Raw genomic sequence first — 27213 nt, 5'->3', positions numbered from 1 at the left:
AGGTAACAATAGCATTATGTATTCGCTATCCATATATGTGATATTTTTTTACACATCTCAGAAGTCCAACTTTTGGAGAAACAAATATGTGATAATAAAATTACAGTTGGGAATGTCTGAGCAGCTGTGGTGACTGAATTCTGCTCTGTCCCTGCCAGCCTCACCTCCTACCACTATGGATTTCCTGAAAGAAGGACATCGGTGTTGGGGGGGATTTTACAAATCTATTATCATACTAAATTCACCTGAGTTCTGGGGGTGTAACAAAATCAAAACCCAACAAAAAATAACCAAAAACACCAACAAAGAGGAAAGGCAGCTGCTAATGGCAATAGCAAAAAACACCTTTTTCCTCACATTACAAACACTGATGAGATGGCATGTCAGGATGCAGGACTGAAAACAAGAGGCAAAGAGGAAGGAAACCTCCTCTTATAAAACCAAATCAATCTCTGCTGCTCATGGGCTACAGCAGCAATTTGGCAATGCATGTAGTCTTTTAACTCAGGTGATGTCACAGACCGGAGGCAAGTTTTGTTATTCAGAATCTTTCAGAACAGGTTGAAATAGGGTTGCAGCCCCAAGATCTGCTGTTTGACCTTATTTCCACTCTGGCTGAGTTGCTGAGTCCCTGACAAGAAAAAGATATTTGAGCAGAGTACGACCTTATTTAGCTGGGGTAGCATTTGTTTTTTTCACAGCCTTCATTACTGTAATATTACACACAGGGTTTTTCATTTCTTTGCCATGCAACTTATTCCCCTAAGATTAGTCCTTTTCTAGTCAAGCAGTTTAAACCTAATCACAGTTGTTATTTTAATCTGTGCTCACCACGAAGAATTCTTGCAGCGCTATATTGCTTGTTAGCAATTATGGCCTCCCAATGGAAGTTTGTGATTTCAGCAAAAGCAACCTGTTTAATACTTGGCACCTCTTTAGTATACAGGCATTAAACCCAGGAGCACAGAAGCATGCTAATGCTGGAGATGAAAGCAGAGCGAATCTATTTAGAAAATTGTTTTTAAAACATGAAGTTGGTGATGTTTTGTGGCTCTTCCCCTCTGTGTTTTTCTTTATTGCTACAAGGTAATAAAGTGCTGTTGAACTTTCATTTATTTTATGATTGTCGTGTCTGAAATGCAGCATATCCTAATGCTTTCATCAACATAGACCGAAGGTTTGGAACTGGATCACTAGTTTGCACTAGTGGCAAAACTCCCTTGAAAGTTCTTAAGAGCAGGACCTGACCCTTGCATATTATGACGAGCATCTTGTGCTTAAATCCTTTCTTCTGCTAAGAGAACCAGTAATTGCTGTCATTGGCTTAAGTGTCAAGAATTAAAAATGATGATCTACTGTCAAGGTTAATTAGCAAAGGCTGCAGGAGCAAATTTCTGCCTCTCACATTGTTTCCTCATCTGATTCTTCTATTAAGAACTATAGAGAGTAATGCAGGTCAGCTGAATTAGAAAGAGCATTAGATGAGTATGTGAGAAATACCACTGCAGGGGAATTACTCACCACTGACCCTTTTCTGTCCTATTTGAAGTTATTTCCGGACAAGACAAGGCAGAGAAATCTAAAGTAACACAATGCTCCGGTTGAAGCTGATACACCGAGATGTACATTATTAATGTAACTCCAATGATAAGCATTGGTGACTCACATGGATGGAAGTGGAATTTGTCTCACATCAAATGAGTTTATTTTGTTCAAAAAAGCTGGAGAAATGGGAGAACCACTGACCAGTTAAGTATGCTGCCCCTTTCATCATTCTTTATTTGCAAATAATTACTGTAGGATGCCCAGCATAAGAAAAGCTGTTAAGAAAACCTTCACATCCACATAATAGTGAGAAACCTCCACTAGTGACCTAGCGAAGGTCTGTAAGAACAGGATCTGTGAGGCTGGACCAGAGGTTTCTTTTAGCAGATAGCAATAAAACATGACCTGGGGGCTGCAACTACATCAATAAAAACTCAACAGCAGATGCTTTTGTCATGTATAAACAGTAGTCCTCCAAAATGAAATTCTTGCCCCCACATCTTTAAGGGTCCCATTATACAATTAGAAATGTAAAGGAAATGTAAAATTGATATGCACACTATGACATTGGCTTTAGTCTGCTCGGTCTCATCCTGGCTGCTTTAAATCTGCCCATGCTGTAAGGAACACTGAAGGAGCTCAGCTTTCAGGATTTGTGTCTGCTCTTTTTATTAGCTTGCCTTGAGTAAAGCAAGGGTTATCGGTCAGTGTCAGGTTCAGTGCCCAATGACCCACCAGGTTAAAACTGTGGTAGTCACAAATCAGAAGCATAATGAAGTCTGAGAAGAGGTCTGTGCTGATTTATTGGGACATCTGTCTGGCTATAGACAGCCTCATCCTGCCCCTGTGTAGTGGGAGCCATTAGCATAATCCATGCCATGAAACATATTATAGATTTAAAAGAGAGGAATACAGTGTTCTAAGACAGCTGGCAAAAAACAGAAGGGTTCACCTTTTAGGGCTCACTAAGTCTTTACTTTTTGTGCCAACATCCCATAAAATAATATTAAATATAAGTATTAAATTGCACTCTCGCTTTTTCCAAGAACACCGAATTTTCAGACCACAACAGAATGTCCGTTCATAATGAATAAAGTTGTTCTCTGCTACTTTTCAAAGACATTTTCATCTTTCAACTTCTTATTTTTAATTTCTATTTAACCACTACAGTGTGTTTTACACGCAGCGTTATTACCTTCATTCTCACAAATAGAATTTCCCAGATACTGGGATCTTAAACATAAAGTTACATTTTAGTACCAGTTATTTTTAATAACTTAAAAAAAATGAATGAATTGCACAAACTTCTAGATATTTACTCTGACAAAGACAAAACTCATATCACAAATGCTGTAAATGCTGTAATACTACTCTATATCCTACAGGACAGGAAGTTTGTGAGATGCATACTAAGTAGTGCTGTCATGTGGAAGGCTACTCGTTCTGTACATGAGAGGCGTTCAACTGAAAAATCAGACAGATCATTATTTCTTCCCTTGATCATTACTAAGCTGAATTGCGTTTTAATCTATAGAGATTAAATTAATCTATGAAGATTAATTTGTATTTGACTATATATTAATAGAACTTGTCATCGTCTCTATGTCTTTAAGAAAAAAAGGTCAAATTAAATACGCCATTTAAAAGAAATGCATGGATTGAGAACGTTGAATTTGTTTCATCTCTGCTATTGCTCCATGTGTTCTGTATTAAATGTCATTCCAGACACAAAGCTAGCACGAAATATAAAGATATAAGATACTGAGTGTTTTATCATGAAATACTGAGCACTTAAGTAAATATGAAGTACAAGGACATACTGCAATGTGCTTTCATAGATCTTTTAATATCTGCTGTGATAAGAACAACTCTATACAAATTGAAATCCTGGAAGATTTAATTTTAAAATGATCAGGCAATAATCAGTTCATTAAGGGAAACAGACTTGTGAAGTTTAGGCAACTTCTCTGCTCTCTCTACCATCTTAAATTAGAATAGCCCTGAGAAAGAGCTAGAAATCCCTAGAGAACCTAAAATACCTGTGCCAACTGCTGGAATGGCATTTGATACCTTTTAAAAGGCACACAACTGTTCATCTTACCTAACACGGCATCAGCAGCAGCACAGCACCAAAACTACTGTAGCAAACTGTGTAATAAAATTGCTGTTGTAAAGAGGACACTGTGCCTGCAATGAGGTAAGCACCTTTTTGCAAGAGAGCTGATGATCTACCCATGAGAGTGAATAACATTTATTAGACTGGACACATACAGAGAGTTCTGTGAGGTCCTGTAACCATCCTACCAGAGGAACACAAGTTTTGACACAAACTTCAGAAGCACTGGTGCTGCTGCCACATTTGCTGTAGGACAGAATAGAGATGCCCACTAGTTTAATATTAGCATATGGAAATTGCTTCTTTGCTTAGAACAGAGCTAAGTCGGCACACCCTCCACTAGGCAGCATGAACATAGGAGAAACAGAAAATTCTGGGCTATCAAGAGTACTGCAAAGTTATAAAACTTTGTATATTTGATTTTCAAAACTCTTTAATTCTCACACTGTTCTACTGTGGTGCTGTTTTTTCTCTTTTTTAAAATTTTTTTGCTACATTGCATGTGCTACTTGGAAAAAACGCTTCCATGCTTCCACTCAAGAATATCACACCATTTAATAAAGTCTGACCAATTAAAAGAAACCAAAGTACAGTGAGCATCCAGTGCTTCAGAAATAGAACATGGGGAAAACTGTGTGTATTTATCTGCTCTGATAAGCAAAGCTGAACTGCAGTGTGATGCCTTTCTGAGTTGTTTCATTTAGGTAAGATTTTCTGAAGAGACATTAATAGCGCAGAAACTCAATATCCAAGCATCTGTTTGAAATCAAGTACTATGGAGTGGAGCATTTTTCCAACAGAACTACGTAAATAAATATGTTTGTATATAGTACTTGCCTCCATAAATTCCAGCGCTGTTCCTCTAGCTGTGTCACTAGATGCTCTATGTATTTGTTTGAGTCCATATACTCCTAAAAGAAAAAAGATGGAAAGGTTACTTCTGGTACAAAGCATCTGTAAATGTTTGAGTAAAAAACAGTTTGTGGAGTCCATTTTCATTTTGGACCCAGTGTTATTCCACATGCACACAAGTCCTAGTGATAAAAAAATCTAGATCAAAATCAAATTTATATTCATTCCAAACAAGTAGGGCAGCAGCCCAATGTAGCTTTCAGAGATTATCTATGGGGAAGACAAACAGCAGTGAGGATATGCAACTAGTGCAAATAAATTAGGGTATGTGTAAATACAAATCCATGCTCCAAGCCCAGAATTATATACCTTGAATCCAAATGGAAAAATAACATTTCATCATCATTTTGGTGCCATCATTATTTTGGTGTGAATTTTGTTTACTAAGGCTATATATCAAAGTGAACTGAATATTTACTGAATATTTGACTCAAATATTTATTTTGTGACTAGTGTGAGAAATATTATACCATGTACTCTTTTTGAAAATGATACTATAATTCAACTCCTGTATCATTTTCCAGTTCAACTTTTGCTGATAGCTTAGCTTGCAGTATCAGCTATATGAAAGTTACTGTATTTGTGTCTAGACTGAACTTCTGATAAATAATCATGATCAGATGAACAATTTGGACTCTTTAAAATTGAAGCCTGTTCTTTAAATTCAATGCAAAGAGATGATCAGCAGAGAAATATGGCAGTAACAGAAATATACCACTTTATCTCTAGGGGAAAGGCAAATTCAGTGTTTCCCATGGAAAATATTTCATAATGAACCAACAGAATAACATATGATATATAATATGATATATTCATATGACATTGGTACTAACACAGCATCACTACTATTCTGAAAACCTATCAGTAAGAACATAACTCTCTTGAAATAGCTCACAAAAATATATATGTTTCAAACCCCAGACTTCAGAAAATAACAAGGATTGGAGCACTATACAGGAAAGAATCCTCCTCCACTTTCTGAAGACAAAAGTGTTGGTTTTATAGCTCCAATTTTTTTGGACTTGTCTTAAGCTTTGGGCTTATCACCAAACCACTCTGTAGGGTTCCTGTTTGTATTAAGAGTTGTTTCGATAGTGTTATTTATTTGGTGTGCAAATATGTTTGGGTGTTTTTGTTTTTCTTTTTTTTTTGCAAAGTAGCTGGATCTTCTTAAGCATTTATCTTTATAATCAGGAATGTGAGACAGCTACCACAGGGACAGTACATCATCATGTCTTCTCAGGGTGAAGATAAATGTTAGCTGATTTTAACGACCATAATTTATACACAAACACACATTTCAATTTTTCAGGACTGAAATTGTTCTAAGTGATTGGATAACACTATCAGGGAGTCATACAATATTTCTTGTAATCTCATGAAACTTTTAATACTGTGTATAAAGTAGTGAAATACCTAAGATACATACAATCAGTGAAAAATATGCCTCTGTACGTAAGCACAAGTCCACCAGGGCAGGCTGCAAGCAGATCAGTGGTGCTCAGAAGCACAACTCTGTCTGATGGAGAGGACCCAAGGTACACCATCACAGGGCCTGTGAGCAGTCCTGCAGGAGGTGGTCCCAGGTCTCACACCTCCGGCAGCGGCACAGCACAGGCCAGGCCAATCTTTTGCCCTGTGGTAGGGAATCCACTGTCAGGGTGGCATGAGATTTCAGCTTGCATTTCATGGAATCAAAGAACTGATTGAGTTGGAAGTGACCCTTGGAGGCCATCTCGTCCAACTCCCCTGCAACGAACAGCTCAGTCAGGTGCTCAGAGCCTTGTCCAGCCTGACCTGGAGTACCTTCAAGGAATGGGATGTCAACCACATCTCTGGGCAACCTATTCCAGTGCCTCACCACCCTCATCATAAAAACCTTTTATCTTTTATCCAAGCTGAATCTCCCCTCTTTTAGTTTGAAACCATTTCCCTTGGTCCTATCACAACAGAGCTTGCTAAGGGTTTGCCCCCAGGGATTGATGGCTGATTTCTACTAAGAGAGAGACATTCCCCAAAGGTTGTCACAGTGCACAGATCTGTGAAGAAAGCAAGAGTAAGTTCCTGCTCCTGGGGACCTGTGCCAATGCATTTGCCATCATTTGTTACAGGCCAGTGTTGCTTGAAATCCTCTGAGAGTTGTGCAGTTTTGCATCAGTCTTAAGGCTTGCCACATACAGTTTAATCTGCTGCAAACAAATATTTTTAGACATTATTTGCAGAAACATTAAGTACTGAAAATCTTGAGAAATGCCATGAACTTCTTAACACAGTTTTTATAGTGGTGTCATTAAGACACTCACAGCACACAATGGGAACAAGGCAGCAAGCTGATTCTGAGCCACTGCAAGTAAACTCATTGTGTATCACATATCACAGGTCAGAAAAACAGTGCTGTACAGATGCACCATGACAGTCTCTGGACCAAATCCTTTAAAACAAGCTGTCTTTTTATTTTCTTAATATTTTTTACAACATTTAATGTGGTATAAATTATTATTAATACCTTTATGTCTTTTTAATGTAATATTAAACAATATTCCTGATTTATTCATCAGTGCTCTTTGCCCCATAGGCAAAGATAAGATCAGCACTTTCATTCTGCATAATTCTACCGTGATAATATAAAAAAACTCATTCTGAAGCAATATGGCCAAGGAAATGAAGACAATTGGAAAAAAAGAAAAAAAGCTATGCATTCATTCTGTGTGATTCCTGCCTTAATGTCAGGTTTCTCCTGTGGTGAATCAGAAATATTACTCCATTTCACTTTGAAGACCTGCAGCTCAGGACTATGTAACGCTGACAGTGTGCAAAAGTGTTAAAAAAAATCAGTTGTGATTTGATATAAATAATGTGATTTGAAATGCTTTTTTACTCCTATGCTTCTCTGGCACATTAATGTGCCAGCCATGTCCCAAGCAAGCCATCTGCTCAAGGAAAGGCCAATTTTTCCAAGTCCAGGTTTCTGTTCTTTTCTGTTACCAGCTGTCCCAATAAGACAAATTCTGCATTCCAGACTGGAAGCCAATATTACTTTCTGTCAACATGACACTGTACAGTGACAATAACGTAAGGATGGTAGTAAACATCCAAAATGTTATTTACAGGAAAAGCTCACCTGTATGGAAGCCTTTAGCCTGCTGGGAAACACTGAGGCAATCTCCACCAAGGAACAATCTCCAAGAGATGCTGCCTTAGTGGTGGTCAGCCCTTAAATGAGGTCTAGAGGAGGTGGAGTCGAGCTCCACCTCTTCCGTGAGCACAGCTACATCACTCTCACCTGTGCTCCCACAGCTGACCCAACACTTGCCTCAGCTGATTAATCAGAAGTTCAGGCTGCGATTACCAATTCCCCATACAGACACACACAGAGTGATTTGAGATTTAGAGCAACTTTGTGATTATCTTTTTAATCTTTGTGATAGGAGGATGGAACACAGTCCAGACTTAGACAGTCTTGAGAGGTTCGCCCATGCCAACCTCATGAAGTTTAACAAGGCCAAGTACAATGTCCTGCACCTGGGTAGGGGTAATCCCAAGCACAGATACAGGCTGGGCAGAGAACGGCTTGAGAGCAACCCTGAAGAGAAAGGTGTTCCTGCCTATAGAAGTGGGGTTGGAACTAGATGATCTTAAAGGTCCCTTCCAACCCAAACCATTCTACGGTTCTGTGATTCTATGATTTAAAATGACTTGGCACGTTCAGTGAAAACATAAAACGTGGAAAAGAAAAAACAAAACCAAAGTAGTCACACTTTTTCAGAAGGACTATATATATGGTTTAGTAAAGTACTGACACTTTTCAGTACCCAACAGATCACACTGAGGGGCAATAGAAATGTTTTGTGGCTTCCTTGGAGCCCTGTCATGCACAGACTTGCACTGTGCAAGATTTGGGCAGCACAGTTAACTCACATCTGAAAAATTACAGTGTCATCAGCTGTGATGTCAAATAACTACACTGTTTTAAGGAAAAAAAAAATATCTTGCTGTATTATGTTTAACTTGAGTAGAAAATCTTTCTAGCAGCTACATAGATTCTGGTAGCCAGGAAGATTTGCTATGCAAATGTCACATACCAGTTCATCTAATTTAGAGAATTTAGAGAGAATCACTTTGCCAGAAGGGTCACTGTACTGAGCTGAGGCATGAGCCTACACATACACTTAAGCAGGCTTTTTTGACAGAAGAAAACATCAAGCTTTGCAATGCTCAGTTGTTTTGCTTTCCCTCCCTGCTTTACTTTGTTATCTGAATGACTGTCAGGGAAAAGGTCAGAGAAAGGAAATGAAGTACCTCCACTGAGGCTGGGGACACACTACTTGGTATTTGGGTTGGTTTTGTGGGTATTTGTTCTGGACTATCCATGCTGTTGTGCTGGGCAGGGTATCAACAATTACACAGCACATAGAGTATTTTCCCATCCATTGTTGCAGAGCAAACCCAAGGGCAACCTCAGGCATATAACACCAGGTTCCCTTGCTAGAAGCTGGAGGTGATAAATTTAAGCTAAGGAAATAACACTTATTCTCTGTCTCTCTTAAGGAACTTGCACAGCTTGGTATCAAAGAGAGTTTAATGAGCTTAGCAATATGTGAAAAGGATTAAGGATACAGCCGTTGATCCAGCAAATCACTTGATTACATCCTTAATTCAATAGGGCTACTCACGTGCTGGAAGTTAAGTATGTGCCTGGGAGCTTTTGTTGGCACTGGTCACTGGGAAGTGCTGTCGCAGGGCTGGGCCATCCTGAGACAGGGACAGGATCTAGATCTGGCCCAGCATTTCTTACCCTTGCCTCACACTTGTGAGGGAGGCAGCTGCCCCAACTGCCAGTGCTCTGCTGCTATGAAACAGCTCCCAGCACAGTCCTGGGGCACACAGCTGAGATACTCCATTTACAGAAAGGTGGGGAATTTGGGTAGTACAGACCAGCCTTCATCTTTCTGCAGACCAGCTTTGAAACAGAGCTGGAAGGTAAATGGCACAGGCAGCCCTGCAGAGCCCCGGGCCTCCTGTTCAGCCTCATCTGACACCACTGCTTGTGCTGCTGGGAAACCGGCCCTAATGCAGCAGTGCTCAGTTACTCCTCTGATATTCACATTTGAAAATAGGCAATAAAGCAACAGCATGGATTTGGGTTCTTGTACTTCATCAAGAAGACATTTGTCATTGTGGGAATAGAGAAGAATGCTGAATGAAGTACATGATTAAAGCACAGACAAGGTGCTGTGGGTGTTTGCAGTTGTCCAGCCCTGGAGACAGGGAGCTGCCCTGCAGAGCCCCCACTCATCTACTACAACAAGGAAAGTTGTATTTGCACAGAGGAAGGTTATAAGAAATCAAAAAACAAAGCTGTCTGCAGCCAAAAAGCAGGCTGTTGCAATTAGGAAACGATGTTAGCTAAGCGCAGAGTAGATGCGATTGACCTGTGAGGGGGAGATCTGAGCTGTTACACCAAATGCAGAGACACAAGTCATCTTTGAAGGATCCTGGAAGGGAGCCCTGGGGGAAAGCTTTAGATCTAGGGATAGTGCCTTCAGAGAATATGATACATTTTGTAAAATATTTATTTTTGTTGTCATTCTGCTGCATAAACCTTTGATAGAAAATAGGCTCTTTTCCAGCAGCCTAAGAGGATATATGCATGTATTCTTGTCTGGACTATGTTTTTTGCATGTCTGAGAACATTATAATTGAGGATTTGAGTAAGCTGTCAGTTACACAGCGTTACTCATCTACACACTAAAAATAAATCATCTATAAAAAAAGATAAAAACCTCTTTGCATTAGATACTTTTCTGTCACTTCGTTCAACGCTACACCTGGCCGGACTGCTCACCACTGGTGTTAAACAGCAACAAAAGCTAAACTGTACAGCTTAAACAAATCAAATCCTTTTAAACTGCCATTGGTGTTAATTTATTATTATCCTGCCCAATTTCAACATGTTATTTTAATTGTCAGTTTTATTAACAGCTGAACAGAAAGCATGCATTCCGAGCTTCGGCGATGGAGCAGAAGGCTGGCAAGGGCCCTTGTGCACATACTGTGGAATTACATCATTATGGTAAAAACAGTAATGATTATTTTAATAAATGTGTTGAGCAAATTTCTTAATTGTTTAAAATCACTCAAGCCTCAGTGAACAGTTCATATTACATCTCAGCTGCAGTGATTAAAACTGATTTACCAACTCATCTGAAGCCAGTTGTTTTCATCAAAATCAGCTGGGTTTTCCTCCAGCTGCTGCTTGGTTTGTGCTCTGCACCCAATTAAATGTGACCATCTACAAAGGACGGTAGGGTTTAATAAAGCTTGAAATAGCACAAGCTTGTTAGTTAATGCATAGATTCTATGTCCCTGTGCTCTGCATGCAGAGCTGTGAGATGGTGCTTCTCCCAGGAGTGGTGGCCAGGCATGCTGAGTCTCACCACACTGCAGCTTTTGCCAGCTTGCCCCCAAAGAAGCACAAGCACTGGGAATAACACGGGTGTTCTGTAGACCAGACGCACAAAAATGCTCTAGTTTTGCCATTATCTCACAAGACTTTCTCTTTTCCAATAAGACTCTTTGTACAAGCAAATATGAAGACTCAGGCAGTCATGCACAGGAAAGGTGTTGGGACCAGGATACTAAAAATTGCCCTAATTGAGCTTGGTTGCATTACTTCAGGTTTACATTAAATCAGTGATGTATCCTGGTCTATAGAATGAAGGGAAGAATCCCAGTGCTTCCCTGCTGCTACTCCTATACTAAGTAGTGAAACTGAAGAGACAAAAGTACACACTTCTGCTTTCCAAAGGGAAGTATGATGACAGACTCAGACAGAAAAATAGCAGAGCAGTTGTCAGCTGGACTGCACCAGTATGGATGGCTCTGCTGAATTCAGCCCATTTTGTTAAAAGTGAGTGTCCTACTGTCAGAAGAGGCTGCAAAATTCATTATAATCCAATACTGCGTCCTCCTCATAACAGATGCACACATCTCACTTTCCTTCTAAGGAAAACCTGATGTCTTCCATAAGAACAGCTTTGATTGAAAAGTATGTGATTTCTCAGCATCAAAAATATGTGATTTCTCAGCATCTTGCTTGGTCCCGCACCAAAACTAGATGACAAAGCAGAGGCCACTGCTGTCTAGATGTTGCAATGTTTGCAACCTAAGCCATTAAGACTGAGGTTAAATGTAATGCAGAAGTTCCAGAAGAAGCCCAGATCTCCACCAGTGGTAACACCACCGCGCTGCATTTCATGTCAGTGAAAACTCTGGCCACTAACTTTCAAAGCACTGAATGGCTTAAAAAACAGCTGTGTGAGAGGACAAATGCCAATTTATAAAACAGTATGACAGCTTTCCTCCACCAGGGCAATGAAATAAAGGCAAAGATTAAGTAGGTGAGTGGTAGGATAAATTCCAATCATCAAACAGATAGATGGCAATAATATTTTACAGAAAATAGGCAAGCAATTGCAAACTGGGATCCATCTAAAAATGCTTATTTGACAGAATGGAGTATATTACAAAATGAGATATGATATAAAGATAGTGGGGAGGAAAGTCAGAAACAAAGAAGATCATGAAGAATGTGATTGATTGTTTTGTATCTGTATCTTTTACCCAAAAAACTTCAGCATGTCTTTGGATCAAAAAGGCTTTATGCAAATAGTAGAGATAAGCAGTCATTTCTACAAAATATTGAGCTAAGTATTCTGCTTGGCTGTATAAGAAACCGGATATTTTTGTCCTGCAGTCAAATCCATGCTATTTTTAGCTGATTTTCTTTCCCTTAAAGAAATCAGTAAAAGCAAATACAAAGCATTAACTGGAATTTACTAGAATTATCGTGAAATAGAAAAGCATGATATCATAACAGAGAAGTCTGAATTTATTAGACACACTCTAAATCACGGAGCTTTTAACATCAGTTAACAGCTCCAGTGAACAGTACATCAGCCATATGCAGTTACTGCAGGAACAGAAACCAGGGCTGGATAACATTGTGTCCTATAGGACCAAGAGAGGTTCCTCCTATAAAGTAGTGGATGGCCTTGCTTTCTGTTAGTTGTAATCCCTGATACCCATCTATTCCAGGCTGTAACTCGCTGTGACTGCCATCCCAACAGAATACATGGGGCATCGCTCTGGACAGCGGGCAGGGAGCAGTACCAAAAAAATGTAGGAGGATTTTAGTGGGAGGTGGGATGAGCAGGTTGCACCCAGTGCCAGACTTTATTACAGGTTGTTCAAGGTTATTAATGGCTGCATGTAGGTTAAGGACGTGTTGGAGTGACAGAAAATCTTGTATCTCAGAAATTTCACAGGTGAAAAGGCATCGATGTTCTTTAGGGCAGTAGGGATCTGTTACACAGCTAAAACAGACATGCAGAGGAAAAAAAAACATGAGTGCGTAACGATGGGCAGATTTTGAGCTTGCTCCTACACAATGTGTGTATGTACCTGAAATAATTGGCTGTAGTCTTGTTTATGTAAAATCTAATTTACATTAATAAATTCCACACAGCAAAGACACTGATAATGTAAGAAATTGTCCAGAAATGTTAACAGTCATAATGATGCTGAGTAAACATTGGAGCATTTAATTAATCAATTTCTGACATTAACAGGTAATTACCATTTCTGAATCATTCTTTGATGTTTTTTTATGAATACAAATCAAGCAGAACATACAGAACAACTGCTGGCTGCTGCTGTTTGACTCGTGTGGGCGTATGGCGCTTGCAGGTGACTCACATTGACTAAAGGAGACAGGGAGTGATAACAAAAACATTCCTGGGATCTATTGCAGAGGTGGAGAAATCTAATTCGAATGTTATTACAGATACTAGGTAGCCACGGATAAAGATATTCTTCATTCTCTGCATATGTCAGACGTGCTAACTCAATTGTAATAATCTGTACCATCCATCCTAACAACACACAGATTGGAGTCTTAGGTTTGCTACCATTTTCTTTCACTGCTTCACTATCACTGTCATCACATACTCACATTATGGAAACTTCTGGCAAGGAAGAAGGTGCTCACACACAAATCAAGTGTATCATCACATTTTATCTCTTCTTAAAAACACATTGTACAGAAGACCCAGTATATGCTGAGCTCAGTTGTTCACTTATTGGAAGTCCATAGAAAAGTATATTAAAACATTAAAACCAACCCTTTGTTACAAGGAGTATCAACCGGATGGTCCCCAAATACTTCCAAGCATCACTGGGTAAAAACAGGGTGAGGATACCCAGCTCTGTCTCCTGCTCTTAGCATCAGAGTGACCCAAAGTTTAGTAAAAGCCAAATGATCAACCTGTTATGGGTTGTAGGAAAAGAGAAACCAGAGATGGGCAGAGGAAAGGTAATGTGCCATGCAGAGGCTGAGAGCTCCTTTCCAGACACAGCCTTGTTTCTCCTTCCACCCCTCTTTTGCCCCAGCCAGCACACTCTCCTGTAGCCACCAAGTTTCTCAGATTTGAGTACTCATTATGGCACATTCTGAAAATTAATGTTTGTGTCAACAGCTCACCTTACCATGCCTTACATACACATTCCCATGAGATATTCAAGAAAACAGAAACATTTGTAAATGCAACTGGGTTGACAGTGGTTGTATTTACTTGCACAAATGAAAGAAGAAAAATTCCTGTGGGTAACAACTAAATGCAGTGTGCGTGAGGAACCCCCCACCTTTCTTGGGAGTTTTATGGCTGAGTGTCCTGTGCTGAGCTCTGATCACAGACTGTGCTGATCCTCAACAGCCATCAGCATCCTCTGCTTATAGCTGGGGCTCAGCTAGTGTGTGAGGCAACCTGGCTTTCTGGATTCATGGGATTAATCTTAAGAAGTTTGGCATTTCCTAAGTAGCGTATAGACTATATAGCGTCATGTGATATTGGCTGAAGATAAACTTCAAGTATCCCTATATATATAAGGATTTAGTGAAAGTAGATTTAGTGGAAAGAGAATGTTCCACTTTAATGGGAAGCAATAAGGAGAAAGTCCAAGAAAGAGAATAACTGGAACATTTGTGTCAGCAGCCAGCACACAAGCACACATTTATGTTGTGTAGGCCTATTTAACACTCAAGCCAAAGAATCGCCTTTCATTAGATCCATTAATACTCTGTAAATTCTATTTGTGGAACCGACAGCATAATAGCAGCAAAAGTACAGTTTCTTGCTAGACTGCGACTCCAACTCTATCCTCCCTGGATGTATACATTGGTTTGGGACAGTATTGGCAATTAGTTGCACTGGCAAGATTAGAGTGTATGTAGACAAAAAGAGATGTAAAATGACATAACCGAGTGCTGCTTGGCTGCACACGTAGGTTCTTAGATGTGATGTGCACAATGCTCCAGTTCTTCAATTGGCCTCAGTGACAGACATTTTGCAAGCAGCCATGCAGCATGTCTGTGTCCTTTGCACAGCCTCGAGAGAGCTGTGCACATAAGGCAAGTATAAAAAGTTGCTCACAGCCACATGTGAAGAGGAAGGATCTGTACTGAAGAGGAAAGGAATGCACATTACTGAATTTAACATGTAGAAGGAACAGAGCGTAATGTAAAGGTTGTCATAAACCAGAAATTAGCGGTTTTTCTTCCTCACTTCTGTCTCAAACAAAGCAAAGAACTCCCCTTACAAATCTTGCATGTAACAATCATACTAATAATCACTATTATCTTGTGCTTTTATAAGCACTCTAACATATTATTAATGTTTGATCTTCTGAACACTTGTAACTTCAGTATGCCATGTACAGCAGATGCAAACAAATATAATGACATATTTCAACTTAAAGATAATCAATTTCCTTTTCATAAAAGTTTAACCGATCCTTTAATTTTGTTCAGCACTTTAGAATTCACAGGTATATTGCAGTATTGGTGAAATCAAAACTACAATTTAGCTCCCAGTAATACTAATAATTTTTCTGCTGCTGAATATTGCTGCTCTGAATTGCAGATATATCTGAAAAGTTATGTGCCTAGAGATCTTAGTTACAGCAATTGCAAAACATTCTGCGTATTCTAATAAGACTAAACCAAATAAGAACTGTATAATGAAAGGCTTGAAAATATCATTTAGATAAATTGAGCAACTGACGTCATCTGCCTGGACTTGTGCAAAGCATTTGACACTGTCCTGCATGACTTCCTGGTCGCCACAATGGAGAAACATGGACTTGATGGATGGACCACTCACTGGATGAGGAACTGGCTGGATGGTCTCCCTCGGAGAGCTGCGATCAATGGCTCAACATCCAAGTGGAGACCAGTGACAAGCAGCATTCCTCAAGGATCAGTGTTGAGACTGGTATTATTTAACAGCTTTGTAGGTGAAATGGGCAGTGGAACCAAGTGCAAACTCAGCAAGTTTGCAGATTGCACCAAGCTGAGTGGTGCAGCTGATATGCTAGAGGGAAGGGATGCCATCCAGAGGGGCCTGGACATGCTTGAGAGGTGGACCCATACCAACTGCATGGAGTTCAACAATGCCAAGTGCAAGGTCCTGCATCTGGGTTGGGGCAATCCAAAGCACAGATAAAGGTTGGGCAGAAAATGGCTGGAGAACAGCCCAGAGGAGAAGGATTTGAGGGTGCTGACTGATGAAATATTCAACATGAGCCAGCAATGTGTGCTTGCAGCCCAGAAGACCAACCATATATTGGGTTGCATCAAGAGAAGTGTGACCAGCAGGTGGAGAGATGCGATTCTGCTCCTCTACTCTGCCTGCCCCCCTCAGAACCCACCTGAAGTACTGTATCCAGTTCTGGAGCCCCAACACAAGTTGTTGCTAGAGCAGGTGCAGAGAAGCGGCATGAAGATGATCAGAGGGCTGGAGCACCTCACCTATGAGGACAGGCTGAGAGAGCTGGGGCTCTTCAGCCTGGAGAAGAGAAGGCTCCGAAGAGATGTTATAGAGGCCTTCCAGTAGCTGAAGGGGCCTATAGGAAAGCTGGGGAGGAACTTTTTATAAGGGCAGAAAGAGACAAAATGAGGGAAAATGGTTTTTAACTGGAAGTGGGTAGATGTAGAATAAATATTAGGAATAAGTTCTTTATTGTGAGGGTGGTGAGACACTGGAACAGGTTGCCCAGAGAGATTGTGGATGTCCATCCCTGGAAGCGTTCAAGGCCAGGCTGAATGGGGCTGTGAGCAACTCAGAGGGAGGTATCCCTGCAGGGGAATTTGAACTACATGGTCCTAAGGGTCCCTTCCAACCCAAACCATTCTATGATTCCACGATTCTATGATTCTGTGAAATATTCATTGCTAGTTTCTACTCAGTATGTATAGTGAAAATTCAGATTACCAACTTCTGTTTTATATGTTATCTTACAAGTTAGAATTCAAAAATGTATGCTTAAAAATGTCCTTGATTTTATGCATGAAATAGCAAGTGAAATACTTAGCTGTCTGTGTTTCTTAAACATGAATCTTTGAATCCTCAGGGAACTTAATGTGAGTTAACAGAGAGCATAAGCATAAACGTTTATAGTTCTGCTAATCTAATTCTTGTCATTAACTGTGGCTTACTGGAAAAGTTCTTTACAATATTTAAGTGAATTACATTTTAAAGATCTTTATCATCATCAGCTGGAAAATCTATGGCAACAAGTGATGAGTCATGTCAGTGTACCTTCTGCTCTACTGCAGACTGTGATATTTAGTTAACTGCATCCCTCTTGGGAAACACAGACACAATTTCCTGCAGAAGCTTTGGTTCCCACTGGTCTGAGACACGAAGGGCAAATTAGAACAAAATACATATTAATCCTGTACCTAAAGAAATTATTTTTTCACAAAGGTGACATCATATTTCCCATGTGTAAGGGTGATACGGGACAAGTTCAGCTGGAATCATGCTGACCTTAATGGAATTAACTGAGGCATGGCAGTCCAAAATGAAGACAGATAAAAGAGACAGAGTAATCAGCTTGTCCTCTCTACTATACTATTAATGGGTACTTTGGGGAGTACAAATAATTTCATATGAACAATCCAATACATATTGATCTCTTATTGTCATCTCACAGTTGTTAAGCATCTTATGCTTTTGTGTATTCAAAGACAGTGACAGTAACTCATACACAACAGGAGGGTTGAAACACTGCATCTGAACTTACATGAGCTCCACACACAACTCACAGTCTTGTAATGTATGATTCACACAAGGGCATAGATTATCTTGCATAAAAATTCATGCTTGCATTCATGCACTAGATCACACAGTAAATCGCAGGAGGAAAAACGTAAAATTGAAAGGCAGATTCACACCCAGAAAGCGCTAAAGATTAGGTACATATTTCTTTTCAAATCCTGTTCATCTGCACTTCCTGGCATTTCTTACACATTACTATTGGAAAAGTTGATAAGTCTTAAAAGCCATCTTAAAGCCCCATCTTGTGGCTTACATAGAACCTCCCATTGGCAGTGGGCATGTCCCTGGTGTCCAGCTCCCACTAACAGTCTGCAGGAATGCTCTTAGCTCTACCTTAAAGAGAAGCTGATGACATAAGTATGTTTTTAAGGTATTGCAGACATTACAGGTAGTCATAAAAGTGACCTGTTTTACTTGCTCACCATCTTGACATAATCTTGAATGGCTTCATTGTGAAAATTGCTGAACAATTGCAGGTCTCATTGATATGGCAGAATTAAACTTATTCAGGGGAGGAAAAGCAATTTTCAAACTTCAGACACAGTCCTTGATCATTAATTTAAAAAGAATTTCCATAGCCATCAACTTGACAGTATTTAAATGAAAAGACTCTGAAAACCTCGTTTTCCAACAGGAAATGTTTTCAGGGACTGGCATTTGACATGTATAGAGAAATTTACAGTAAGCATATCCTGATGACAAGTCTAGGAGAGGATTTACATCTAGCAGGAACGATCTAATTTATCTTTTGTACAGTAATACCCAGCAGCTACTGTGAACATTTATTATTAAGGAAATTAAGGACAACAAAAGAAAATTAATGTTTTAAGAGAAACTCATATGGTCCATTTAACTCTTCTTTTGACTCTCCACGTAATGTAATAAGATAATTTGCTTTTTTTAATGTGCCTGAGTAATAACACTTTTTATAAATCATCCACAAAAGCTTTAAGAACAAATGTGTGCTACTGAGAGTAAAGCTTCAAATTACTTGGGTATAAATGCACATTGTGTGTACTCCAGAAATCCCTGTCTCTTGCATAGAATAATTGCCTACCTTTTCTCCTCAGCTGTTTCAGTTTGCGTATCAGAAATCCTCATGCAAAACAGCACTATTCTTGGTCTTACAGGACTCAGAGGAGATCCTGTCACAAATCCCAGCACCACTTGGATGTGGAAATGGCGACATGCTATGAGAGCACGGCATGCCTTCCCAGCAGGGAACTGTCTCACAGCACTTTATGGCTGAGGCTCAGGCGGAAGAGCTTGGTTTTTGCTGCAGAACAGAGCCATTTCTCTTGCCTCATTTCTCTGTCTTCCAAGTGCCCTTTATAACTCTGAGCCTTGTAAAACAAAATTGTTTGGCCAAAAGCTCTTTTCTTTTTTTTTTTTTTTTTACAGTAGCAGGGAAGGAACAGGGCCTGAAAGAGAAGACTTGGCTTGGACATTAATCCTTCTGGCTCTGGGGATGTGGTTGGTAAAGAAAAGGCCTTGGGCCCAGTATCACAACCAGGCCTTACTCTGATAAGCTTCCAGATCTGCCTTCTGGTTCCTTCCCACGAAGCAAACAGCTTTGCTTTTCTTTCTGAGTCAGAGGGCACAGCATATAAATTCCCTTCCTTTGCTAGTTGCATGCACATTGCGTAGGGTGAAATACAGCCTCCCTCTCTATGTATTTGCAAAACACAATCACTTATGGGGGTGGCTGAATTTCCTCTTCAATTAGTTTGCACTCACACATCAGATGCCTGGGGCCAGGAGGGCAGCTGAATGTGAAAGTGTCTGTCTAGCCACAAAGTAAATATGGGCCAAGGAGAGGGTTAGGACAAGGCAGATGAGTCTGTCATTTCAAATGGACTTTGCAGTCTCTCCCGCAATGCTGTAAGAGCAAAAAAAAAAATCCCAGAGATGACTGGATTTATCCCAATGCCAAGCAAAACCGAGACACTGAACAAGTCACATTCACTGAGCCATTCCGGTAATGAAATCTAGATGTGTCTGAAACCTAGATGTCCTCAGTCCTTCCATCCATCTCTATAACTTGGCATCAGAAGCATGCCAGTGTGTACCTGCTTTTTATGGACTCACACATGTACAAAACATAACACAATTTGAAATGTATAAATGTAGTTAGGATGCAATGACTTAATGTTACGGCCTTGAAAATCAGAGGCCATTTGCAAAAGAGAGCAGTGCATTCAGCTCTAGTGATGTCTCAGGAAAAATTGATTTTCCTGCTTTGACAGATTGTGCCACTGAAGCTAAGATGTATCAGCTGACAGATCACAAGCCATATTGCACTGTTTTATCTTTTAAATTCTGATGAAAAAGACCTTTAGATTACTTGTCTCCTAAACGTTCCTGATTAGAGCTTGTTCTTTCAAATCTAATATTAAGTTATTAATCAAGGCAGCGTTTCCTGCTCTCCACAGACTATTAATTATCTGTTCAGCTATGTGCTACACATGAAAACCTTTGCTTTAAAAAAGGCAGCATTCAACCCTTAACAGATACAGTATATCCAGTCCTCAGCTTGGACATTGGAATAATGTAGCGATGCACTACTCTGCTGGGACATCTAAGGATTTGATCCTCATCTAACTTTAATTTAACACACTGTTATACTACAACTGCTTTATCTGAAAAATAACCCATGGTTAAGCCCTCTAAAGTTATGAGATACATGCTGATGCCTACCAAGCGGAAATTCATGAGCATGATTGCAAATTCCAGAAATATTTATTAACTTTCAATGTATGGGGATCACTGCATGATCACATATGATTATTTGCACCCTTTCAAAGCTCTGGAAAAGTTTGTAAACCAGGCTGCTTTCCCATGGGTAGTATTGCAATTCCAGTGACACTGTAGCACAATATTATTCCAGACATCATGATTTCTACTACCACTTTACAGGATAAATCCCACCAGCATGTGTTAATTTGCAGACATGGAGCCCAGCTCTACCGGCTTTACAAAGGCACTGCTTCTGCTCTGGCCACCCCAAGGGGCCAGAGGAACCTCAGCCTCATCAAGTCTGCAATAGGACTGAGCTTTGAAAGCAATGCCAGGCTTGAGATCTACACAAAGACAGAAAGGGATGCAGTTGGGATGCATGTGTCTGCCAGGCATCCTTGCTGGATGCGACAAGCACTGTCAAAGCACTTTCCATGCTTCTCTGCTCTCGGGACCAGGCTGTGGAACTTCTGCCAGCAGCCCAGGGCTGCTCCCCTGGGCAACAGCAGCACAGAAAGAAACAGCAAAGAGTTTGCATCAGTCCCGGAGCCTGGAAATTTAAAATTATTGATTAAATTATGTCATTTGGATTATAAACTATAAACCTGACAGTGTTTTAATTTTGTGTGCTTGCATGGTTCTCTGGTGCCTGCAAACAGCATTTCCAAGACTGGTGACATTTCCCATTTCCTCATCTGTTTTCCTTCTGTTGCTCCTGTTATGACTAAAGGCAGCAGGATTCTATTTTTCTCAGTGGGAATTGTGTCACCTGCTGTTGAAAGGAAAGCAATTATTGTGTCCTTGCTAAATCTTGGGCCTGTCTGTATAGGCTTTGCAGCTTAAAAATATAAACATGCTGCTCTGTGCCAGTGGCAGCAGGGAGGCACTTTGAGACCCAGTTGGGATCCCCTGGATGTCATCTTCGGTGCCTCTTATGCACTGGGAGAGATGCCAAACCCAAGTGCCTTTCCCGTAACTGTGTCTAATCAACGGAAAGTATATGTGAATGATGTGCTCGTGGTTCCTGCATAGGACACCTCGAGTGCTAAAAACCAGGTTCTCCTTCTCCCTCCTTATTCCAACAGTCAGATTATACTTTCCAGCTTTACTCAAAGAACATTTGTGTTTGCCTTGCATTGGTGTGGTTGTTTTCCCTCCTTCTGTGTGTTTTTATGTGATTGTAAACCTGTCTGACAAGGGCACGGGTATTTTATTTGCACACTGTAAGATTCTGTTTTTGTGCTACCTCTGTTATCTAAGAGGAAACCTATAATGAAAGGGAGAAGTAAAACAGCTGGAATTTTACATTTGCAATTGGCAAAAAGCAACAAAAAAATGCAAACTCATTGTATTGTAGAGTATGTACAATCCTGCCACAGCTTTGGCCTCCTGGTACCACAAAACACTTGTCCAAAGTAATAATTCTTCTATCACAAGATTAAGAATTGCACCTAATATTATAAGGAAAGATAGATAGTAGAAAATTACTGTAGTGAAGAGCCACACTCACCTCACTTCAATGATCTTTACCCCTTTTTTTTTTTCTTAAATTCTGCTAGAAGCCCAGAATGGAACAAATAAAAATCAGAGGGCTACGTATCACAGAATGTTTTCCTTCATATGATCTGCTCAAAAAAAGAGCTTTTAACATTTGGCCAGATTCAGCCACTCTGGCTTATTCATAGATAACTGTTCTAAACTGCAGCCCATGAGACAAAGCAGTATTTAACAGCTTGACCTGTAATGTCTTCCCATAGCTGTGACTTTGAACATAAATAGAGCATATGGTCTTTGCTGAGATTCAGTGAGAATATAAACATACAAGGCTGAGTGTGTCCTTTACAAATCAGTTGGGATATGAGTTGCCAAAATGTATTTTATTTCACTTCTCTTTCTCTTCAAATTCTCTGGCTATGCTGACTTTTAATTCCAGATTCATTATTAGTTCAGCTTTGGTCTGGGAACTGCTATTTTGGTAAGAATTGTGAAAGGTTTGTGAGTTTAACAATAGCTCTTTTAATACTGCTTTGTATAGTCTGCTTTTTAACTTCATATTGCTTCTGATGAAGAGTAAAATCTGTGACAGATTTGTACTGGAGACTACAGAGGAGAAATACTGTATTTTCTTTCTATTCTCAGCTATGGATGAAATGGTTCAAGGCCACTAATCCTTTCTATGTTGGCAGATGGCCGTTTGTTGTATATTCCCATCTACAAACGAATTTCAGAAATTCATTTGGCTTTATCTGCATTCATTGGTCTCTTTTCATTTAACATCAAAAGTGCAAGTAAGAGGAATGCCATTCCGTATGTTAATTGTTCATGAACAACACTTAGCATTTATATAGATCTTCACATCTCTTAATTACTTTATAAATCTTCTTTAATCAAAAAATGTTAGATTTCATACCAGAACTTACCTTCTAGAAGTAAAATCTAACCAAAGGGCGAAAAGAAGCAGTGTCGTGGTGCTATTTGTTAAATACCTACTGATTTGAGGTACCAAAGCAACTGAGCATGTGAGCGCTGACAAAGGTTGTTATTTAATTTATACATCATAAAGTCTTCTAATGTGTTTATGTGGAATTTAGCAGGATACAGAGGGATGAGAAACAAGAGCAAGAAGGGAAGCATTTTGCCACTGAAGATGAACTAATTAAATGATTTCTTGCACAACTACTGCTACCTGACTCCCAGTTCAGGTTCAAATCAGACTAAACTTACCCCACGTGTGGTCCCGTCTGATGCTAATTTCATAACAGTTTGAGGGCTGTGCTGGGAAGCTGAAGAACAGTCTCGAATAAATTTCATCCCTGTGCCTGTAGGTCTCTATGCTACTTGCTAAGAACCCACTGCTGCTCTTTGGCATTTTTTGGTTAGCAGATCTTAGGGTGGTAATCATACAGAAGAATTCCTATAAAGATGCTCACTGCTTTACTGAGTGCTATTTATAGTTGAAGAATTTGCTGAGTTGAAAATTTAAGAATTGCAAAAAAATCATTTATTCATACTAGTTGTGCAACAATTTTTAAACAATCAGCAACAAAAAACTAAACCACAATTGCAGGCCTGAAAACATGTTATTTAATGAGGCAATTAAAAGCTATTACTGTCAGGTTGAGCTAAATAAATAAATCTTTTAAAACAAGAGGATCTCAACCTCCAATTGTAATAACATGTTGGATATTATTTAGAACATTTCTGCTAGCTTGTAAATACTATAATTGACAAGAAACAATTCAAGTGCCTAATTTCTACTTTACTTGGTGGAAAAATTTGGTCATGCGTTCCACTAGCAGCAAAATGGTTGAAACAGCAAGAACAGCAACAATACTCACACATCTCGACCATAAGCACTTCAAAAAAATCTAGTTTACCAACAAATTTTGATTAATGAAGAATAGTTTCTTTTTTTGTTTTAATAACTATGCTTCATTCCTATTAAAGTGAATGTTTTAGATCCTTGACAGCACAAGGGATATAAATGAGTTAAAAGGCTGCTTTAGCCATCTTGACATGATTAGCTTCTAACACAAGTTGTGCAGTGTATTATTTGCATTAGGACTGGGTGTCTAGAGTCTTGCATATTCAAAAAATGATAGATATTTTGGCTCCTGTGCATTTTTTTTGTGTCTCATTTTAAAACCAGTCTCATGGGATTTTGCTTAATAAAAACCAAATACATTGCTCTAGTTTTAAGTCATATGTCATACATAAAGCTGAGCTTGGACACTGGCTAGTACAGGGATCCTGGACTCCACAGGCAAAACAAAATGCCCACGACATTTAACATTCTGGAAATGTTATACATGACTTCATGGAGGCGGGTGGGTCAATTTGCTTGACTACAAACAATAGAACACATTTCAAAGAGAGCCCTGGGATCTTCAGAAGAGGTAATAAAGTACAGGCATTCAGAAAGGAACTCTGAAGACATATCATGAAGATCACAGAATTACAGAATCTAGCCTGTCCAGGTACCTTTGGGTGGCTTCCCTTCCTTCCAATGTATCGATGGCACCACTCAGCTTGATATCATCAGCAAGCTTGCTGAGGGTGCACTCAGTGCCATTGTCTGTGTCTGTGATGAAGATGTTGAAAAGCATCGGTCCCAAGGTTGACCCCTGAGGGACACTGCTCATGTCCGGCCTCCACCCTGACATGGGACCATTAATCACAACCCTTTGGCTGCGTCCAGCCAGCCAATTCCTAATCCATCATACAGTCCATCCTTCAAATCCACACCTCTCCAATTTTGAGAGAAGGATATGGTGAGGGACCATGTCAAAGGCTTTGCAGAAGTCCAGGTAGACAACATCCATCATCCTTCCCCCATCCACCAAAGCCGTCACTCCATCATAGAATGTCACCAGATTGGTCAGGCAAGATCTGCCCTTGGTGAAGCCATGCTGGCTGTCTTGAATCACCTCTTGCTGACAGTGCACTCTATTCCCTCCTCCAAGTCACTGATGAATATATTGAATAGCAATAGCCCCAGTACCAACCCTTAGATGCAGGCTTCCAACCAGACTCTGTCCCATTGACCACAACTCTCTGTCTTCTTTCCTTCAACCAGTTCACAGTCCACCTCACTACCTGATCATCCAGACCACATTTTCTCAGTTTAGCTGTGAGGATGCTGTGGGAGACAGTGTCAGATGCTTTACTAAAATCAAGATAGACCACATTCACTGCTTTACCATTATCTCTCCCCCTGGCTATGTCTTCATAAAAGGCTATCAGGATCTCAAGAGGAACTTCAAATTACCCAAGAGAATCCTGCTACCAGCGAGCACACCCTTAAAAACTGACCTCTCTGAAAGGCATTTAATCTTGAGCTGTCCCTGGTGTTCCAAAAGGCATAGCCTGACTGCTTTTCATCTTTCTATATACTGTAGGTATATAGAAAGATGGTCTTTTCTCATTTTCTGAACTGAATTCCACAAAAGATAGCAATTAAGAGTGAACAGAGCAGGAAAACGTCCAGGTCCTGTTTGCAGCGGACTTGACTTTCAGAGCAGTTAAGCTCTAGTGCAGGACTTGGGCAATGGATGACGAATGGGGGGTGATATCGGACTGAATCTCCTCTTCATATGAGGGGAAGGATCCCACCTCATATTCCTGCTCTGGATGGGGCACAAAGTTTGACTGGGCTGGGAATAGATGTGGTAATGAAGAGGAAGAAAACAACCTCATTTTCCCATATTCTCCTGTACTCCCCCAGCCTCTCAAAGGCCAGCACTGTCATGGTTTCATAGTGCTTACCTAGCAGAATGGTTTCATAATGAAAAATAAATTATTATTAGAACCTTGAAAAATTCACAAAGCAAGGAGCCCCCAGGTAAGTGTGTCTTAGCCTCCACAGGACCACAGCAACCAGGTGTGCAAAGGACAGGGCATCTCAGTGCTGCAGGCCAGAGGTATCAGTGCTCCAAGCCTTGGTTCAGGCCCTTTCAAACAAGGCCTAAGATTTCAAGGAGCCCCAAAAGGTCTCCAATTTCAAGGGAGAAATATAACTGTTCAGAAAGCAAGGAGAAAAAATCAGGGGAGAGTGTTTGCCTGAGGATTACCTCAATAACCTGCTGTCAGCTCCAGAAGCAAAGTCCATTATTACATCTCTACTGCTGCCTTGAACAAGTTTCTGTTGTGTAAATGAAATAAATCCTGTGATCTGCCAATGATAGTGATAAGTTTCCACTTTACAGAAGCAGCTCACTGCCCAAGTGCCTCATCATTGATTTTCTCCTATCCATCCTGCAGGCAGGCAGTTTCCATCCATGAGCTTCATCAAGATGCAGTGAATTTCACCACTGCCAAAATTCACTTTATCCAGGGAAAAATTGTGGAGATGGAGCTAATGGAAAATCCCATTACTCTGTAGTCCCTTCTCCTGCCATCTGGTTCCCACAATCCATCCCATGTGTTCCCATTTTTGATCAGGAAGGCAAAAACCTATGGCTGAGGACAAGGCACGGGGGAGGATGACACAGTGCTAGCCATGCCCCAGCAGGAGAGAAACTATATCATATTGCACATCTGCTCAATGAGACATGCTGAACAGGGATCCTTCTGGGCCTTAGGAGATAGGTGCACAAGTCTCAGGAGAAAATTAAGAGTGAGAGAACCTCAAGAGCTCACAGGATAAATAGGATTACATTTTTTAAGGCTTCTAAAACTCCAGACCCTGAACTTACATATATATATAAAGAAAACCATTTCTCTCCATCCAGCTTAGGCTCGGAATTTCTTTCTTGCTGATATGCCAAAATTAGAAAACCCATTTTCAGAGAAGGCCTAAGTCACAAATAGATGCACAGCTTTCAGAAAGGCAGCTCTGTCCCTGAAGCCTTCTCATTTCTCTCTGAGCAGCCCTGTGTTTGGCCAATTAGATACTAAAAATCCAATCACAGGGAAATTGGTGTAATTCGCATACAGTGGCTATAAACCCTCGCACACTGTGAAATGCCCGCTTAGCACCGGCCCATCCACCTGGTGATGTAGGCACACAGCCAGCAGCTCTCTGCCAAGCTCCTGCCAAGCTCCTCTTCCCTCTGACTTGAAGCTCTGATAATAAGAGCATGACAAATTGATCTTCTGCTGCGGTGAGTCCTTTGACACTGCACTAAGAGCAGTTTGGATTTGCTGGGAACATGAGATTAAAGCAAAGCTGAAGTTTAAAAGTCAGATTGAATTGCTTGCTGCATCTGCAGTACTGGAGTGGTACTT

General features: G+C 40.2%; 1 protein-coding gene across 2 annotated transcripts in view; it reads right to left on the bottom strand.

Moving 5' to 3' along the window:
• NCKAP5 (NCK associated protein 5) overlaps window positions 1-27213 on the bottom strand; it is a 356004-nt gene that overhangs the window by 215029 nt on the left and 113762 nt on the right. Inside the window, exon 4 of one of the 2 annotated variants that reach the window (XM_072341540.1) lies at window positions 4499-4572. The exons of the other annotated variant lie outside the window; for it this stretch is intronic. Within the exon in view, the coding sequence (XP_072197641.1) occupies window positions 4499-4572 (74 nt within the window). The remainder of the gene's footprint in view (window positions 1-4498; window positions 4573-27213) is intronic. 2 annotated transcript variants of the gene reach the window in all.

The sequence above is a fragment of the Excalfactoria chinensis genome, chromosome 7 (genome assembly GCF_039878825.1).
Source record: "Excalfactoria chinensis isolate bCotChi1 chromosome 7, bCotChi1.hap2, whole genome shotgun sequence".
NCBI classification, from domain to species: Eukaryota; Metazoa; Chordata; class Aves; order Galliformes; family Phasianidae; genus Excalfactoria; species Excalfactoria chinensis.
The sequence above is the reverse complement of the archived record's forward strand: the minus strand, read 5'-3'. Positions and strand labels throughout refer to the sequence as shown.